At 40.6% G+C, this 21,265-nt stretch overlaps 1 protein-coding gene across 2 annotated transcripts in view; it reads right to left on the reverse strand.

The window, feature by feature from the left end:
- Positions 1-21,265, reverse strand: part of LOC149314342 (mitochondrial glutamate carrier 1-like) — an 87,870-nt gene that overhangs the window by 3,750 nt on the left and 62,855 nt on the right. For both annotated transcript variants that reach the window (XM_089520899.1, XM_089520900.1), the window contains exons 5-8: positions 18,109-18,199; positions 5,329-5,447; positions 2,448-2,619; positions 1,326-1,480 (exon numbers count right to left, since the gene is read on the reverse strand). In XM_089520899.1, coding sequence (XP_089377025.1) covers positions 1,326-1,480; positions 2,448-2,619; positions 5,329-5,447; positions 18,109-18,199 — 537 coding nt within the window. The remainder of the gene's footprint in view (positions 1-1,325; positions 1,481-2,447; positions 2,620-5,328; positions 5,448-18,108; positions 18,200-21,265) is intronic.

The following is a 21,265-nucleotide window of genomic DNA, read 5'->3' on the forward strand; positions in this document are numbered from 1 at the left end:
GCTAAAAAAGCCAGTATGATCATAGGCTGCATCAATAGGAATATAGATTGAGGAAAGTAATAGTGCCACTGTATCCTGCTTTGGTCAGACCTCACCTGGAATACTGCGCCCAGTTCTGGGAACCAGAGTTCAAGATGGATATGAACAAACTGAAGCATGTCCTAAGGAGGGTGACCAAAATGGTGGAAAGTCTGGAAACCATGCCCTATGAGTGGCTTAGGGAGTTGGGTATGTTTAGCCTGGGAAAGGGAAAGTTAAGAGGTGACATCATAGCCTGAAAAATTTTTTTGCCAAGAGAGCTATTTGATAGGTTTGCCTTAGGATCACCGTAAGCTTAAAACAACTTGAAAACACACAACAGCAAGTTAAACAAGTAACTTTCTGATTTCATGAAAGCATAATTTGCTGTTATGTCCAAATTAATTAGCTCTAATTTCCAAAACAGGATTGAAAACCTGCAACATACACATAATGATGGTTTGACGAAATCAGTATATTATTTATTATGTACAAGTATATGTGAGGAGGAGACGGGGGGGGGGGGGGGGGAGGGAGGAAATGCACAAAGATAGGGCTTGATCCTGATCCTCCAAATCGTAGCTTGCAGTACTGAAAATGAGACATTTGAACAAAAACGCTGTCAATCCCATATCTCTCCTATGCAACCCCCATCTTACCTCTTCAGTATTCAGACAGAGACAACATCATGTCTATGTTATATACAGTTCCCAACACTGTTAAGCAAAAGTGGAAGATTTTCCCTTTCTACAAGAGAAGCTTTTGGCTTGTTCTGTCTTTCCAATTCTCCTCCATGATAAAATATACACCCTTCACCTACACTTTCATCCAGTGCTAGAAGCTGTGCAACTCTGTCCTTATTCTCACCACTGGATGAGATGTTATATATTTTTAAATTATCATGACTCTTGATATCTCAACCAGTACCTGAAAGTAACTTGTTAACAGCATTAATTGTTACTATTTTTGAGCTAATGTTGTTCCTTCATGTATTATAACAATACCTTTGCATAATCTGCAATGTTACTCAAACATATTTTGGGCAGCAGAATGGGCCTTTCGGACCATTTTTTGAATTTTAATTTTAAGAGATGAAAAATGAGCTGGAAAATTTAAGAGATTAGTTTAACTGAACACAATGCTAGTGTGTTAGCATCAAAGGTAACCTTTCAAAACTCTGTTCTCAAGACAGAAACATCAAGACTTCTGCCCCCTCCATCACAGTTTTTATTGCCAACAGTTCTGATGGGTGAACCTCTTCATTCCTTCCATTCATCACCTGAGCCATACTTCACTGCAGTACCTACCATCACAAGGATTAACTGCTACCGCAGCTGTACTGCCTGCTGCACATCCAGCAAGAAAGGACACATAGAACGGAGCTTTTACATCAGGGGTCTTCTGTCCCAGTTTGTTCAGGTTTGCAAACAGTGGGAAATAAACAATGGAAAAAGGTACATCCCTGAAAAAGGAGAAGACTGTAAGGGACAAAGATAAGAGCTGTTTGTCTTTGGCCTGTTACAGACAGCCAAAATAAAGCTGCTTCGAGTCACAGTGGAGGTATGGTGTTTCAATGATGCACGCGTCCTAAGAGTCCAGAAGTCGCGCCAAAGCCATGCTCCAGCCCTAAGGACTGGAGCATGGCTTTGGTGTGGCTTCTGGACTCTTAGGACGCATGCATCATTGAAACACCATACCTCCACTGTGACTCGAAGCAGCTTTATTTTGGCTGTCTGTAACAGGCCTTAGACTTTAAATAGTACTGGCTGCTCACACTATCACAGCTAGCTGTGTGTACAAAGAAGCTTCAGCCAGCTTTGTTCTGACTCTCATCTTAGAAATATGTCATTTAGCATATTTCCAGTGCAGTGCATCACCAACCCTTTGACATCTAGCACTGAATCAATGTCTAAATAATCCATATTCATTCCTCATCACCCTGGCTCTCACTTTCCTGCACTTCCTCTCCTCCCCTGGCTGTTTCCCAAACTTCTAATTTATACACCAAACTTCTTGGGAAAGATCGTTCTCTCTAGTTCTTTCTCTTGTGTTACACTGTAAGCCACCAATTGTCAATGACACTATATTAATAATACAAATCTGAGCCAGGCAGCAATACCAATTTATTTAACTAGAATATGCAAGGAACCAAACATTATGGTCCACCTTCCTATCAGCATGTGTGTGCATGTGCACGTACATGCGCACACGTATGCACACATTTACTAGTGGTCCTTTTGGATTTTAAACTATGCTCTTCAGAAGGGCTAGAGAAAAAGTGGAAAACATACATCTCTCAAGATGTTCTTAGATGACAATGCGTAGCATTCCACAGCATTGGCTATGCTGGCTTGGGCTGCTGGGACTTGCAGTCCAATAATACCTGGAGGGCCTCATGACTCTTGCCTCTGTCCTGGAAGAAGGCCCACCTTAGCAACGTAGCTCCAAGTCCCTTATAAAGTCCGGCAATGCCTTTGCTCCGGAGCAGTTCCCTCGTGATTTGCATTGCTGTGGTTCTTGTCTCCACGACTGACTCTGCTGCTGCAGCACCAGTTGAAGGATTTAGCTGGGCCTGTGCTGCCATAAGTTTCTTCTGAGCAGCTGTAAAAGAATTGTGAAAGCATGGTCATTTACAATCTACCATACAAAGCTGATGCTACAGCACAAATACAACTCATGTCATGTACATTAGGACATTAACTAAACACAATATCTTGTTTCTAAATCAGGGTAAACAGGGTAGCCCCAAAAGATAGGGAACAATATTGCTTAGAGCCAGCACTGCACTCTAGTTATATAATGCGTGGGACACACATAACTGCATCTACAACAGTGAAAATGCCAACTGTGTACCATACAAGAGCAGGAGCTACATGAGACATAATTGTAGCTGACTAATTAACATCTGTGTCTGCCTTGGTCATGTATAAAGTGTTGTTATAGAATCTGACTTTTTGACAAAAAGTGATGTGAGTAAAGGAACCTGAATCCCCTCCATGTTTCTTCTTAGTTTGCCCCTCCCCAGGGCTTTTCTTCTACTGAACACACTCCCTATTGCATATTTCAATTCTGGACAAAATTGCTTAGCGGAAGAGAGCTTTGCAGAAAGTAGATGGCAGGCTAGTGAGTCCCTTTACTGTTAGAATTAGCTATCCACCCCCTTCTCCCTGAGAGGAAAAGATCTAAGCTTAAGGATATGGGCTTGCTGGTATCACATATAGTTTAGCCTTGATCATAAAACTGTTCATTTTATTCATATTTTGAAGTGCACAACACATGCAAGGAATATGCTGTATATGTACCCCAAAATGCCTGGTGAGATCAGTTGTCAAAAAAAGATATCCTGCAGCAAGAGTTGAGAGCTTTGGCCAAGCATCTCAACTTTCCCCATTTATGTCTCAAATGTGGTTTCACTTCTCCTGGATCTATAATACTCTTCAAGGAGAAACTGGCAAGCAAACAATAGGGGTGCTACTTGGAAGAGTATCTGATGTTGACCAAACAGGGAACATGATCCCTAGTAAACTGAGGCATAACACTAGCCAACCCTGAGAACTAACTTTATTCTCAAACTACAGCATTTGGATGTTTCTGTTCCATACCCACCAAGTACTGATTTTGCAGCAACAGTGCCAATTCATTCTGTTGTTACACTTTTCCAACTGCTTTTAAAATGTCTCATATTCTCCCTCCTTCTCCCAGTTTCTTCATTTGTCTTTGGCTTACTTCGAATTGCTGCCAACTGGGTCCACTGTTGCAGTTGCACTCAATTAACTCAATGGGGGGAGGGGACGCAAAGAGAAAGAGGAGACTCGTGCCCTTCCCAGTAGGTTCAGGCAAAAGCAAAGTGCTGTAGCCTCTCCTATCTTGTATGATTCTCCTCATTTATAACTTTTGCCATCTTGACTACACTCTGGTGGTGCTTGGCCACATGCAATCTCAGTTTTAATCTGTGAAATGTTCAAGGCTATGTAGTTTTTGTCTGTCCTCACTGCCACTCCACAGTGCCTAGGATTCTGTTTGTGTAAACTGCTGGTATTTAGAGCAAGCCCTTTCAAAAATATGATCTCTCCACTTTCTGCACACTCTGTTGCATATATAACGTTTCTTCAATTTCTACCTCAGCTTCTGTCCTGGCAGTTAGTGGTAAATCACAAAAAAATGGCAGAGGTGGCAATGTCACTTTTTATGTTAGGTCCTTGCATGTGTTGAAGATAGCCCTAACCCTAAGCTTTGCAATAACCCTTCCATATTTACAGGGTCAATCTTTTAGGGTCCATAGCTCCAGGAAGTGTTTGGAACACTGCACCCTCTCTAAAAGTATCTTTGAGATTGATCCCGTTCTCTCAGCCTCCCTGCAAGCTACTCCCAACTGCAATGCTCTTATTTTATCAGAAGATGGCATCCATGTCAACCCCTGGCTAAACCAAAACTATTGCCAGAAACAGTGCACATAGTTTCTGTTGCAACAAAGATAATATAACCCAGCTTTGTACAGCAGTGAGAAACCTTCTAGAGTTTTCTTAATTTTATTTGTAACAGATAATTTAAATTACAATGGGAAATAGAAGAGGGAGCGGAAAGTAACAAAGGAAAGCAAAGGGGGAAATAAAAAGTCCCAGACGTGAGCCACTGTTTATTTATTTTATCCCACTAGCTATGCATTTATGTTAGAACTGTAGGAAATAAATAGTGTGGTTGACTCAGTTCCGCAAAAGGTGCAGACTGTGGCAACAGCAGCAGCACTTGCCCACTGAACTTTGCTGGGCTAAGCAGTTTTATTCTCCTGTTTTATTAGAATTAATTGTTAAAATAGTAGGTGGAGGCACAGCATTAGCCATCCACCCCACACACCTTTCACCCTACGCTTCATACCTCTGTTCCAAGAGGAAGGATTCAGTGTTGTGGAGTACTAGTTGGCTTGAAATTGTCCACCCCCTCTCAAAGTGCCAGAAGGTGGAGGAGGCATGGGAAACATAACAATGGTAGGTGAAGCTTGTCTGTGGCAAAAACATCAGTTATCAATGTTAAAGGCTGCCAGACCCAAGGGAAGGGAGAAAGGTGGTACAGAAAAAGAAGAAATGCCAAGGAAACACCTAAGAGACAGCTAATTTTTTCCCCATTAGTGGGTCAGGGTTGCCTGTTTTAGGTAGTGTGCTGCTCTTTGTAAACTGTTATCCAAAGGTGACTGATCTATTATTTCCCTCCAGCCACTCTTTTCAGTCCTCTCCTATTATCAGGGGAAAACTCAGAGGCATTCTTTGTTGCTGCATGAGTACTATGAAGAGAGAAGAGAGATAGATGAGGTACCAATTCGGCCTGCATCCTGCAGCTGGATTTTGAGCATCTCCATGGGGGTGGTGACAATCACCTGGCAGGTCCCTGCCCCACAGCCAGCCAGCATTTCCTTCAGTAGCGACAGCTTCTTCCTAACATCAAGATGGGAGAGAAAGAGAGAGACACAAAGAAAAGGAGATGAATGATCCAGCAGTTTTCAGGCAAAGCAAAGAACAGGCTTGGTTACTTTCCATGAAATCATAAAATCATAGAGTTGGAAGAAACCACAAGGGCCATCCCATCCAACCCCCTGCCCCCCACCTCTTCTTTATGCATCTAACAAGTATTATGCAGACATCTAACATGTTTTGGAGAATGAGTGTGCTTCAATATCCCCAAACCTGACATTTTCAGTAATGAATGCAATGAAATAAACAAACAATGAAGTGACATAAACTGCTCTAGGCAGCAGAGAGACATTGAAATGAAAAACAGAAGTGCTGGAAATCCAAAAGAGCTATTGTTAAAGTGGCAAAGACTTGCTTGGCAGGAAAAGTGCCCCTAGAAGAATTCAGGCACATGTGGAAGCTGTATTCTTGCTCCACTACAATCCAGTGAGCATCTCTCCTGTTCATCCATTATGTTCCATTACATTCCCAAAAAGAAAGCTGCCTGCAAATACAAACATGTCTATTAGGCAATAAGTGCCCATACATGAAAATGAAAAGCAAACACTAGAGGAAAGAACACAGAAGACTCATCTTGGCAAGACCTGAAGGCACAGTGTCATCTTGGGGCTAACCATAGACTTCCTGGATATAAATCCACCACAGTAATAGGCACTAAGTTGTTATCTCGGTTATAGTGTAAATTACACTGGTTCCAAACAGGTGGCACTATGTGAGAGGTCCTCACACATTTAGGGCAACCCATCTTAAAATGGATGGGTTAAACTCAAGGTTATGCTAAAAGATTTACAATGAACATGCAAAGCCCAGAGCAAAGCACTGTTGACTGACACATCCAAACTACATTGTGGCCTGTAGGAGAATCAAGAAATGGCTCTAGAATTGCTTTATCTTTCTAGAATATAACAACAGATGTTACCAGCCAAGAATAACTTCCTTCCCTTTTTCACACCTCCTCCTAAAATCCAACACTTCAAATTCAAGATATTTAGTACAATAATGTTTTGTTTGGGGAAAAAACAACACCACCACATTTGACATCACAATCTAAAAAGGTGCCTTCTTTGGTAAATTCTGTACACTTGCTTAAGAGACCAGGGCAAAAGTGGGAAAATTATGGCAAAATGTATTTTTCTCTGTATCATCCAAACCACTTATTCCCTGAAAAATGGGAACACTTATTTTAGAATGATGAATAAAATATTTAAGACAAAGTGTTGTTACAAATATTTCTCCCTTCTACCATTTCTAAAATCTATGTAGCAGATAAACTTGTAAGTAAGAGTATAGTTAGTACAGTATTTCATATCATTGCAATTCCTAGTCTTGAATTCCTTTTCTCAGTTCTTGTTAGAGGAATGAGCGCTTAATGTCAAGCTCACACTATAGAAGACTAGAAAAGACAAAATTATCAAATTAGGGAAAAACATTCTACCTATCTGCAAACAATTTAGTAATCCCTACCAGAAATAAAAAGGCCATCTCAGAACTGAGATAAATCAGTGATCCATCCAGAAAGTACTGTAGTTTCAACCTCAGAAGGTAATGGGTCTTACATTTCTCTCTTTAGGTTTTCACAAGGTAAATGTCCACTCCACTCTACCACTTAAGATAATTTGAGATGGAAGAACTGATATATTCAAGAATTCAACGATATAGCCATGTTAGTCTGTAAAATCAGTATGTAGATTTCTTGTAGCACCTTTGAGACTAACTGAAAGAAGTTGGCAGCATGAGCTTTCATAGACTTACGCATAGTATGCTGATGACACCCAAATCATTTTCTCTATGTCTCCGACTGATGCAGTGACTGGGGATGGCGTCTCTCCGCTCGTGGCCTGTCTAGAGTCAGTAATGGGCTGGATGAGGGAAAACCGACTCAAGCTGAATCCAGAGAAAACGGAGGTACTAGTGATAGGTTCTCCTGGTCCAGGAATAGCGGTGGTTCCACCTGTCCTGAACGGGGTTACGCTCCCTGTGAAGGATTCCGTCCGCAGTCTGGGGGTGCTTCTTGACTCGTCGCTTCACCTGACAGCTCAGGTGAATGCGACGATCAAGAGCACCTGCTATCAGCTTCGGCTGATTCGCCAGCTGCGTCCATACCTGGCCCAGAGGGACCTTGAAACTGTTGTACATGCTCTGGTAACCTCGAGATTGGATTTCTGCAACGTACTCTACATGGGGCAACCCTTATACCAAACTCGGAAACTGCAAATGGTACAGAACATGGCAGCCCGGCTGGTCACTGGTGCTCCCAGGACCAGCCATATAACACCGATTTTGAAAGACCTCCACTGGCTGCCCATTCGTTTCCGAGCTCAATATAAGGTGTTGGTAATTACCTATAAAGCCCTAAATGGCTTGGGCCCAGGATACCTAAAGGACCGCCTCTCCCCATACATTCCGCCTCGCACCCTCAGAACGTCTGGGCAGCAGCTACTGAAGGTGCCTGGGGCTAGGTTAGCCTCTGCTTCTCGGAGGACGTTTTCCATAGCTGCCCCAGCCCTTTGGAATGCGCTGCCCACAGAGCTCCGCTCGTCTACCACCCTGGCCCAATTTAGGAAGGACCTTAAAACCTTCCTATTCCAACAGGCATTCCCCGAATAGATATCCTGTGGGCCTCCCTCCTCTTTCGTGGCCAAGAGGTTGGGCTAAGGGGCTTTTTATTGTTGGTTTTATTTATTGAATTGTATGATTTTTAATTTGTATGTATTTTATCTGCTGTGAGCCGCCCTGATCGAAGGAAGGGCGGCATATAAATAAAAATTTTATTATTATTATTATTATTATTATTATTATTATTATTAAGTCTACTGTACTTCCTCAGATGCATTTGCTACAAAATAAAACTACAAAAGATCACACAGCCAACTTCTTTCTTTCAGTCAGTCTCAAAGTTGCTGCCTGATATATGCAAGACACAAAACATGGGATTCACAAGCATATTAACACCACTCATAAGGATACTTCCAGATGCAACTTTCCTCCAGCAATTAAAGTGCTTTCATGAGCAACAGACATGCTAAATCAGCTTATGGGCACCTGCCTGTCATAAGAGCAGTGTGCTGACTGCTGTGCTGGCCACCTCAGACTAAATGGAGAAGAAGGATGAGTATGGATGGTTCAGCAACTGTTCCACAGGCTACTAAATAATAAGCAAATGGTATTGCAAGAAAGGGCTCTTTAATAAATGTTGTGTTCAGTACCTTGTGTTATTGCTACATCAGTGCTGAGAAACTGCTGTCTGGAAGCAAAACTAATGTAACAAATCCCCATAACTGCAACATTTTGAATCAGTACATTATTCTCCAATGCATTCCATCCCAGAACCGTGTAAAAGGAGGAAGGGAGGAGGCTATGCCATCACTTAAACAACAAAGAAAAAACACAAATGAATGAGAAAAACTACAGTAGGTAAGCTTGGTTTAAAAGGGGAAGGGAGAGACACTCTTTGTGAATGTCAAAGATTATCGGAGCAAAAACTAGTCTAGCTCTGTCAACAGTATCAACTGATGCAGTTGCTAAGAAGATTCAAAGCTCTTGAGGATCTGTCTACTAGATATCAATTTGCATTAACAGCTGGAGCTGTACTTGGTGTGTCACAAAGTCATTTCTTCACACCAAAACAGAACACATTTGAAATTCACTATCTGTGAGCTGTCAGCACCTTCACCTCTGTGAGAGAAGAGCCAAGTAGCATAAGGATCAGTCCTTGCCTAGAGGAACTGTGCTGTTTAAAGCTTCCGCAATTATTGTGTTCAGTTCTCTTAAGATATGGAACAGATGACATAGAAAACCGCATGCAGCTAATTCGTAAGTCTGCACAACTGTTTAGATTCCATTTTATCTCCATCTAAGGGGATTGTCAGTATAAGATAAGGGCAGAGTGAAGATTATCAAATCACTCAAGGTAGATTTCTTTTCTGAAAACACAGAGAGGAATTTTCAAATCACATGGGTATGAAGGAAGATAAAAGAGATGGCAACAATCCTCCCAAGGAATCCATGCCTGCTACTGGAACATTAAATGCAATCTGGCTGGGAACTGAGCTGTTCGAGAACTTTATAGATCCTACAGAAAATCTGAACATTTGCAAGAAGTTACTTCTTAAGGTTACTGAAGAAGTTACTTCTTAAGAGAAACAGAATGGTTCCCAATTGGCAAAGGAGTAAGGCAAAGTTACACACTATCACCCTATTTATTCAATCTCTATGTAGAAAATATTCTTTGCACAGCAGGCTTAGAGTCTGAGGCAGGAGGAATGGAAATCAGAAGAATGAGCATTAACAACCTAAGATATGCACAATATTACTAGCAGAAACCAACAAGGACTTGTAACAATTACTGAAAGAAAGTCAAAGAGGAAAGCACTAAGGTAGTCTTAATGCTGAACATTAAGAAAACAAAAATAATGACCATGGAAGAAGTCTAAGACAACAAGCAAATTGAAATAGTCAAAAAGTTCCCATATCTTGGATTAAATATAGTCCAGAATGAAGACTGCGGTCAAAAAATCAAAAGGAGACTAAGGCGCGTTACACACCGCCCCTTAGGGGCGGCCTGTAGGCGCACCTTTCCCCGCCGGATCGGGGCCTCAGCGGCCAGAGCGGCAGCCGCTGAAGCCCCGATCCGCCGCTTTCCGGGCTGCGGGGAAGCGGCAAAAGGCCCCTTCCCCGCAGCCTGGAAAGGGGTGTCCTTGGGGCTTCAAGCCCTAAGGACACTCCACGGCGGCGGGGAGGTTTGGCCCCTTTCTCCTTTGGTCCGCTGGGCGCAGCGGTCTGAAGGCTGCGCCCAGCGGACCAAACCAGGAAGGAGCTCTGAAATGGAGCTCCTTCCGGGGTCGCGGAAAGGGCTCCCTAGGCGCCCTGCCGCAACCCCAATACGTCACAACCGCGCCGCCTCGTTTGGAGGCGGCGCGGCCGTGACGTATCGATGGCGGCGGCCATGTGGAACGGCTGCTGCCATTTTGTGCGCGCACAGCACGCACTAGGGTTAGGGCGGTGCAGAAGCACCGCCCCGTCTTAACCCTAGTACGCGCTCTGCGTGTATTTTTAAGCCCGTCTGTAACGGGCCTAAGAATGGGAAGGGCAGCTATGAAAGAACTAGACAAGATCCTAAAGTGCAAAGATCTAACTCTGAACATTAAAGTAAGAATAGTCCACAAACCATTGCATTCCCCATCACAGTCTACAGATGTAAGACTTGGACAGTGAATAAAACTGATGCAAAGGAAATCAGCGCATCTGAGATATGGTGCTGGAGAAGAGTGCTGAATAGACACACAAGAAGACAAAGAAATGGGTTCTAGAACAGATCAAGCTTGAATTCTCCCTGTAGGCCAGGATGACTAAATTGAGACTGTGGTACTTTGACCACATCATGAGAAGGCAGGATTCGTTAGAAAAGACAGTGATGATGGGAAAAGTAAAGGACAGTAGAAAGAGAAAAACCACATGCCAGATGGTTAGACTTGACTAGGGGCCTGAGCCGGCAAGACCTGACCAGGATAGTCAAGAACATAGTCTTGAAGATGTCTCATCCACATGATCACCATGAGTCAAAGTGGACTCAAGAGCAGCGAACAACAACAAACTTCCTAAGGATACAAAAAATATAAAGACAACACTGGGTGGAAGTTTTTTGAAACAAATTGTATTTAATATTTGTTTCTGAACCATGAGATGAGGAATTAGAGTCACTTTTTCAAACCTTTCTCTAAATCATAAGATATAGAACCTTATTTTCTACATTAGGGAGAGCAGAAAGTAGAATATAGGTGGATGCCTGACCTATTTCCAGTGGACAAAAAGTTCCTGCAGATTGCTGAGATTCTTGCACATGTAGTCAAATCTTGACACTACTGAACAAGCCACTTCCTATTTTAAACAAGAGTGTACAATCAGGATTACATTGCACACTGTACTATGTGCTCTTGTTCAGTAAACTGAACATTCACTAGTTGACCATTGAAAAGATGCATACCATGGAAGTCAGCTACCTATGGCTTAAATGACAAACACTGACATTTTTTTATAAGATTGTTAAAATTATCTTGGACAGTTGGTAGCCAGTTATTGTGCATACCTCTTCTGAACTAGTATTATGCTCTTAAGCAAATGCCACATTAAGGACTGGGCTAGTTTCCCCCACAGCTGCAACTGCATTGCAATTAAAGAAATCAGACATCCAGGAAAGAACCTGATGGACTTTGCAAGAATAACAAAATTTAAGATCAAAGTTCTATTCCTCATGGTGGTGTAGATCTTTTCTAAACAAAATAAAAATAGCAAAGGGGGGGGGGTTATGTGGAAACTTCTAGCTGTAAGAGTTCCATAATTCCTTATACGTACTTTTCTCTGCACCTTAGTATCTCTTTCACATCTCTTCCAGTACTCCACATCCAGGATGCCCAAACATCCTCCCTTTCCAGTACATGTCCTACATTTTAATCCTTTGTCCAATAGTAATTTCAAAATGTCTTCCATTTTGAGCATGACTAAGAAGCATGAATTTACATTTATATTAGTGTTTTTTGCTTTTATTTTGTAATGCCCTACATTTTTCTTGCATGTCCTACATTTAATGTGCCTCATCCTCCTTTGCAGTTTGGATATCTGGTCGCCCTGTCCACATCCCATTATTATGCTGCTGCACCACCTTTATTATTTTATGTGGCTTCACTAACATAAGGTTATACCATCTTGATAGGGTTGACACAATTCTAAACTCTTCATTGAGATGAGGGGACAAAACATGAGTAGTCAAAAAGTGTGGGGACATGCTCCTAATACACTGAATCCTTATGGATTGGGCATTAACAGTTTTGGAGTTCAGCATGAAATAATCTTTTCATGAGCCACAGCTTGCTGGTACACTCAAAGACATTTGGCTCAGCAGCAGTCATAGTGGAAATTCTTCATATGCGTTGTAAGAGAAAAGTGTCTCACATTTCTGTTCACCAAGCAAAACAATGACACAGAAGAGGAAGCAGATATCGGTTTCCTTGCAGGTTCTGGTTGTGCCCACAAAGAAAGAACTAATGCAATAATGCTTAGTGGCTAAGATGGGGAAAAGCTAAAATCAGCAGCTTTTAAATACTACTTTAGGACAACAAACAAAGTGAAGGTCAATATATTTTTTAAAAAACAGGAATGAAAAAGCAAGGCTATCACAGGGAGAAATTAGTAATAATGAGCATGCCCTGAGAAAAATCAAAATCAAAAATATTTAGAATGCTTGAAAATAAGAGTAGAAAACAATACAGTACTTTCTATTAGCATATTGCTCATGATGTGGGAGGGCCTTAGCACTATAAAAGTACCTCATTACTTTTCAGATACTATTAAAGGTAATGAGTTCCAAAGTAGTCACATACAATTATACACATGAATATACATTTTGAAAAAGCTTAGACATATGAACACAAAACTAACACCTTCCACATTGTAATCATTGTTTTTCTAACAATATATTAGTTGAGGCCACACCTTTGTCGCATTCTCAGTTACATCATTTCTGGTTACAATTACAAGCATTTCTAAGACTAATCTATCACTTCTATGTCCTATACAGCAATTATATCACATTGAAAGCAATTAAATGCTGGATATCATCAGCAACAACATATTCACTTTTCAGGAATGTTTTCATTTGTATTTGCTTGGTCTTGAAAACTGATGAGAAACTGTATCAAGCACACACTGGAAATGTAAATCAGTATCAGAAGGCAAGAAAAGAACTGACTCATTCCTAATTTTTTTCCTTTTTTAGGTTCTCTACATTTTACAGCAATGGTTTGTAATTCTTCATCAGACATGAAAAGTCAAGTCCTAACAACAGTTGGACTTTCACTACTTTTGCCATCAATTTACTTTGCAAAAGCAGCAACAGCATTAAGAGGCCATGCACTAATGCATTTTCTATATCTATGTACATATACAAAAAATGTAGTGCTCCCATTTTTGCCTAATGCAAATATTTCTTGGATGCTGCAAGACAGACTCTATAGTGAGATGTTTGTACTGGATGAAACCAGTTCCACAAAACTGGACTTGCAATTATAAACAAGCCACTTAACAACCAGAACATGGTAATTACATTTGTTAAGAAATGAACTTGCATTCATCCCAAAAGCAATCTGACCCTGGGGCTTAGTTTCAATGGTCATATGTTATTGTCAATACACAGACTGTGGCACCCAAGAGTTTTTAACCGGTCCGGTTGATAAACTGCCAGCAGATTGAGATGGCAGACAACAACATCGGAAATGCAGTTATGACACCAGTGTTAATTAACTTGTTAACTTCTGCTTCAGCAAATAACTGCACTGGCTGTGTTCATGGGAGCATCTGGAAAAATATTCTGCTAATGTTCGCCTCTATGATTACCACAGCTATAAAGCTTCAACTGAGGTTGGATAGGGCTTGGTATGTTTTAAAGTAATTTGTTACATGTTGCTCCCCCTCTTGTTTTAAAATGTAAAACAATATATTGCCATTATTAATTATTTGAAGAGTGCTGCTTTACTGATAAATTGTTAGTATATCACTTCTTAGGTACTTTAATGTCTTTTTAAAAATTCACTTGAAATATAACTATGGCACCAAATCTCACATAATGACCCTACTGTAGGAGCAACATTTTAGGAGCAACTAGTAAATGCTGCTCCTTAAAGTGAAAAGTAATGAATTTGCTCTAGTTATTCCCAAAAGTAAAATGCTACCAATAACATACTGTAAATACTCATATATTGGTCTAGAAATTTTAGTCAAAAAACTGCCCTCCAAAATCTGGGTTGACTTATCCACAGATCAATGCAAGTACTGTACTGTACTTTAAATCTTATTCAAAATGAACCATCCTATTCTGTGAGTGGAGTGGCAAAAGGCAAGAGCTTAGCCAATCCTGGGTGCACCTAAAAGAACTACTGACCCCCTGTACTTTCTCTGCCATGGTACTGCTTCTGGCCTTTTGAGCCTGGGCTGGAAATAGCAGCACTGGCAGCTCTTTGGTGCGTCCCCTCTAAGAAGTGCTAAGAAGTACTGGGATCTGAAGGATATGAATAAGACATTTGTGTATATTTGTCAGCTTTTCTGGGTTAAAATCAGGCAAAGTAATCACATTAAAGCTAAAGAGTATAATCACAGCTAATGTACTTGCCCCTAGCTTTGACTTTACATCTTTTTTGGCGTGTGTGCATTTCTTAGCCCTGTCTGTGCCTGGTCACTTCCCCCATACATTGCACAGCCACAGTTTATCATAGTTCCTTCCTCATCCATACAGCCTTTAGGGTGAGCACAAACATTATGCATGCCATAATTTTATCAGTTTTTTTTTAGCATCGTTTTCTTTTGCTTCATTCCTTTACATTCTTTGTTACAAGCCCCTAAGTTTTACCCTCCACTTATCCATGTATCATATCAAAATCCTAACTTTGGCCCCAAATCCACCATTCACATATAGTCAAGTATATATGGTAGTTATTTCTGACACGTTAGTTCCAGATTCTGAAGTATGAACAGAGAAGAATAAACAGTGAATCTCTTCAGACCTTTCTATGAATCTAGTGCATTACCACTTGATGATGAGTTAGCTTTTAAAATTAATTGTATTTTCATTGATGTATTTTTATATGTATTTTATTACTGATGTATGTGTTTTAGTGGACTGTAATCCAACCTCAATCCATCTGGGAGAGGCAGAAAAATATAAATATATTATTATTATTATTATTATTATTATTATTAGTGTTTTATCATGTTTTGAAATACAGTTGGCCCTCTGTATCCACAGATTTTTTTATCCATGGATTCAAGCATCCACGGCTTGAAAATATTTAAAATATGTATCATTTTCAATAAGCAAACCTTTTTGCCATTTTGTATAAAGGACACCATTTCACTGCTCCATTGTATTTAATGGGACCTGAGCATCCACAGATTTTGGTATCCACTGCATGTCCTGGAACCAAACCCCAGGAGATACCAAGGGCCCACTGTACCAGTTACATGGATGTTCTTCATCTAGGATGCATTGCCTTACCTACAGATTTTCTTTTTACTTTTGGGAGGGGAGTGGTATGTAAAAAAAATCTGCTTTGTTAACTATAAACCCCCAAATTTTGAATCCCTTTCAAATCTGTGCCAAGGTTTTGCAACTGTTTTGAAACATTTTGCAACACACTCACTCCCGCCAATTTGCAATGCCCCCAAAATTGAGTAATGGATACCTCAAATCAGGGTTCCAAGTAAACCCTAAAAATCCAGTGTTATCTAATTTGGTTCACACATGTGCCATAGTTTTGCACCTGTTTTACAAAACAGTTGTAGTTAACAAAGCTAATCCAAATCTGTGCCAACATTTTGCAATTGTTTTGTGAAACAGTTGTAGTTAAGAAAGCCAAAAAAATGGTATATCAAAATACTCCTACTTTTTTCTATTCTGAATGACACTCTTACAAACTGAAAAAAAAATTAATTCATAGTATTGAAATTAAGAATGAAATGTGGAACACGTAACAGATTTAGATAAGGTATGGCCTATGGGCCTCATTCAAAACAGCTTAATTTCTAGTTTTGATGAGGTATGTATTTTCAGCTTTCAGATATTGCTTTGAAATACTTTGATGTAAATTATGTTTCAAAGAGTCAATAAACTGAGGAATTTTTGAAGAAAGTGAAAGCATCTCAGTAGAGTTTTCAAAAAATATTGGGAGGATGCGTCTGTTGCATCTCTCTATCCAAGCCACTTCTCAATTATTGTATTTTGAATTTGACTCCTGTTGGTTAGTGATGACAATGGGATTCAGTAGCCTAAATTAATGGTAGGAATGAAGGACTGCTCAGCATTGACTGGAATTATTATAAGTACTTCATTCCTTTCTGGATACTTTCCCATGGAAATTTTGATGGCAAAGTAACCTTGGCTGAGACACTGGACTATTTTTGGAAGCAGGGAAAGTGCAGAATGATATATTTATTCTGCATTATATACAGATTCAGTAAAAGCCAGTTCCAAGTGAAAAGAGAGGCACATGTCTCTAGCATTGTGACTCTCTTTAATTATCTAAAAGTAATAGTGTAATAATGTTTTTATCAGATTCAGCAAAGAACCAACCAGACCCGACAATGTATTAAGTGTATGAATGTATTTGATGTCTCAAAAATAATTTCTATGTGTGTGAGAGAAAGAGAATGGGAGAGTGCACAAACAGGGTCATGTTGTACAAGGAGAAGGGAAAGGGGAAATGCTTTCCCACATCATCTTGACAAAGATCTTTCCACTCCTCAAACTACTATTTTCTTCAAAAGGGGGGTTATTTTTTCAAAACAAAAGACTCATTAAATGCATGCTGGATAAGAAGGAACAGCCCAGCCTTGTAGCATTACAGTGGAATAGGAGGAATGTTACACAGATTAGAAAGCTAGATCCATGATACAAAAAGATCTTGAGCTGAATCAAAGGCTAAGGGGACAGAGAAGGCCAGAGAAAATAAAAAAGGCAACATTGGGTCCATAGTACAGATTGGTTATGCAGGTCCTTGAGAGTCAGGGGGAGAAGTACATTAAAATTAAAATGTGGCAGTAACATATTAGAAAATGCACCTGAGGAAGTAGACTGAAGTCTACAAAAGCTCATGTTGCCAATTTCTTTCTTTCAGTTAGTCTCAAAGGTGCTACAAGATCTCTCTATGTACTTATTAGAAAATAGCTAAGGATACCCTGTAAGTACTCCATTAGCTAGATTCAACAGAAACCAAATTGGGTAGTAATCATCAGAAGGGGCAGCTAACTGCTTCAGCAAGAAGCACTGAAGTCCTGTGGTCACTTTACAGGCTAACCATTTAGCGAAACCTCTAAGGAATGCAGCCTGTTATCTCCCGGCCACTGGACATGGAGATCCGAAAAACAGATAGCAGAAAGACTTTCATCATGTAAACAATGCTGCGAGAGTGTCATTTATAGGTGGTTAAATTCACAGTACCACAGTTAACATTCCCAGATGAAACAATGGTGTCAAAAAGAGGGTGTGATCTTGACACCCTAGAAATGGAATTCCACAGTTGCATAGATAAGAATTGTTATCTTGAGATGAAAAGCTCCACAGCTGAACTTAGCTAAACAAGCTGTGAAAGGCTGAATTATTTTCTTTTGCACTGATTGCCAAAGCACTATATATTTGAACCACAAAGTAATTTCTCTCAAGTGTAACTGAATAAACCAGGTTAGCCAGACTTCAGCTTTGCTGTCAAAGGCCCAGCATGATCAGCAATCATTCGTAGACAGGAAAGGAAGGGTATCATCCTGATGGTTGGTTTCCACCAAGTAAGGACAAGTCAGTTCCTAAAGAATTTAAAGCTGCAAAACCAGTGTGCGTCTTTTCCACAAAATATAGTTGTTATACAGTTGGCATGTGCCAGTGTCCCTTTTTTTCCAAGGCATATGAAAAATAGCTGCATATTATATTTGAGACCATGGAAAAGAAAACAAGTCTGATATCCACCTGTGACCTGGCCTAGTACTCCAAACTGAAAACAATGGGATGTAATAGTGTCGTATCATAGCACAAATCCTACCATTCCCTGATGGAAACAATTCTGTGTAGAGTGTTCTCCATTCTACTTACCCATCTCTAGCAAGATGATGTCGGAAGAAATCATTGGCAGCTAGCTTGATGGCTTTTTCTGGAGTCACAAGAGTTAGATTCACTGCAGCTCCTGGACAAGAAAACATCGAGAAAAGAATGTTAAGAGCACCAGAGAAAGCCTGATGATTTCATGGTATTTAAATTATATATTCACAATGGTATTCAACCTTGCCCAGAAGTTGAGTTGACCTTCTTGTAGCATCTGTGACAATTAACAGACCAAAGAACAGAAGTCATGTTATGATAGCTGCGAGTAATAGGACCCATCTTCACCAAACAACAGTACCTAGCTAATGTACTGGCATTCTCTCCTCACCCTGTTGTGGCACAGCTGTAGCATTTAAAGACATCCATTCACACAACATTAACCAGCTATACACAACAGGTAAGAGGAGAGGAAAGAGTTTATGTAATAGGTACTTGCTAACTAGCAAATCACCTGAGATCAGGTGCTGCTTCAGTGACGGGGCACAAAATGCTACTTGCACAGGGGTAAGGCTAACTTTCAGATGCTTTGGATTACTACTTTGGCCATTGATTGCTGATCTGGGTTAAAGGGAGCAGTAATCTGGAACACTGGGAAGGCTCCAGGTTATCCACCCATGAATTAGAGCATACTCACAGGATCAGACTGATGCAGGTCCTTAAAAGTCATCATCTTTAAGGTGTTTTTTAAGGGTACCTTTTATTTTGGAAACTGTCTGGATTTCAGAAACCAGAATCCCATTAGTGACAAACACCAATGTACTGCTCTATTTCACCAATGTAAAATACTTTTGTGAGAAGCACACTATAGTAGTGGTGGGCTAGTAAAATCTGCCCTTCTGGATCCTGAATAATGTGGGAGTCAGTAAGGCAGCTTTCTCTCTTTAAAGAGATGGCTTCCTATGTTATCTTCCTCCTTCCCACCGGTTCCCATTTTGCATGTGGCCATTTTAGCCCTGCTTCTATGTTGTAGTCTATGCCATTACTACCACCTATGACAGTATAATTACATGGCCAACTGGATCGTGGCCCAAACATTTCTTTTCTTTAACAAGAAATAATAAAGGAGTTTCTTTAAGCATCTCTGTTTTCTCTATAGACCAAACTGACCTTAGCATGGCCTCGCACCTGTTTGTTCTGAATAATTTCTTGCTCAATACAAACTCCCACTTGCCCTGGGCCCCATTTGAACAGAGCGAGAGCGCGTATCCAGCTCTGTGACTGTGGTGGTATGTAAACAGCACTTGACGTGCACATGGTGAATGTGAGTACTCTATTATAGAAAGCAACTAACAGCAAATCCCTGTACTGTAGAAAGCTTTATGAACTGTGTGCTGCCATGGAGAACAAAGGAAAGCGGCATTAGTGACACAAGGGTGACCCACACCATTGAGGTTACCAAGGGAAAGGAGTACAGCATCTGCTACTGTTGCCTTTTCCAACAAAAAGGGATGGCATTCCCTTTGTTCCTTGCAACCACACAGGATACATGGAGTATTCAGAATTGGGAGCGGACATCAGGCTTTGGTGCTTTGAAGCAGGAGAGGAGTCATCTTCTGAAGGAACCTCTAAAAGTCTGTTTCTACCCAAGAGATCCAGGGCCAAATTAAATGAGGAATCACAGTGTTGGGTTTTAATGTTAGCAGCCTGCGGAAGGATGGATTATACTGGGGCCTTACATCTGACTTGATTTTAACCCTTTCACTCCCCACATAAGAGGCCATAGTTCAGATATGCTGGTTCAAACTCCAGTATCAAGATGAAGGCTGGGAAAAATTTGTGCTTGAACCTCTGACAGTTAATACTTGACTAGACTGACCAACAGTCTCAGTATAAAGCTGGCATCTGTACTCCTTTGCCCCAACAGAAACATATATCCTGTTTCCCACCTCTAATCCCCCCTACTTTTAGTTCCCCTTCCCCTTCCGCATCCGGTACAAGCTTTTGTTATTGACTTTCAAAGCCCTCCATGGATTGGCCCCTCCTTACTTATCTGACCTTCTTTCTCCTTACATTCCTACTCGCACCCTCCGCTCTTGTAGTCAAGGTCTCCTGTCACAGTGTAGGATTACCACTGCCCCCTCCCGAATTCGTCCCTTCTCGCTTGCTGCCCCTTACTCCTGGAACCTTCTTTCCCCACATGCACACCTCATCACTTCTCTACCCAGTTTCAAAACTGAGTTAAAGACTATATTGTTTAGAGAAGCATTCCCAGAGGCGAGCTCCTCTCTGACCCAGGAAGCCTCCTTTTAACCATTAATTAAGAAGCCAAGCCCTTCCTCCAGTCCATCTGCCTTGGTCCAGGCCTCGGAGGTGGAGAAGATCTGCTGGACCTGATCCTATTCCCCACCACCACTCCCTTCTCCTTTTGTGTCGTGTCTTTTTAGATTGTAAGCCTGAGGGCAGGGAACTGTCTGACTAAACGATTGTATGTACAGCGCTGTGTAAATTTACAGCGCTTTATAAATTAAGGTAATAATAATAATAATAATAATAAGAGAAGAAGAAGAAAAGCTCCCATTAGTGTCAAAGGGATTGATTTTCATTGCAAGCAAGTGGGTGAGGAAGTGGTTGAATCTCACTTCCCCATGTTCAGCAATATATAGTCCATTCAGTAATATATGTACATACTCCATTCCTACCTCTTTCACTCACACACATATACTAACATCTGCTATTTTTAAAATAAATAATTAAATAAACTAATATGACTCTAAGTGGTACATTCTGTGTCACATCTAGTTTGGCCTCCGTAGATTCTGCCTCTCGAGCAACTACTCTCCACCAAGAATCAAACAATTCCTGGACTTTTTCGGCTTCCTTTTCCAACTCCCTCAAATCATTTATAAGTCACTGTGTTTCTCTTTGGACCTATGAATTCCAATTAGCAGGAATATTTTTTCTTTAGCTTGAATTTTATAAACTTTTTTGTGGGGAGGTTTTGAATTAAATAAGAGCTTTAGTCTTAACAAGATCCCCTGCTTCTCTTTTAACCTCTTCTCAATGCTTTGTTGTTGTTGTTGTTGTTGTTGTTGTTGTTGTTGTTGTTGTTGTTGTGTGCCTTCAAGTTGTTTCCAACTTATGGCATCTCTAAGGCAAATCTATCATGAGGTTTTCTTGGCAAGATTTGTTCATAACAGGTTTGCCATTG

The sequence above is a fragment of the Sceloporus occidentalis genome, unplaced genomic scaffold (genome assembly GCF_023333645.1).
Source record: "Sceloporus occidentalis isolate IW3139 unplaced genomic scaffold, rSceOcc1.0.p SCAF_4, whole genome shotgun sequence".
Taxonomy (NCBI): domain Eukaryota; kingdom Metazoa; phylum Chordata; class Lepidosauria; order Squamata; family Phrynosomatidae; genus Sceloporus; species Sceloporus occidentalis.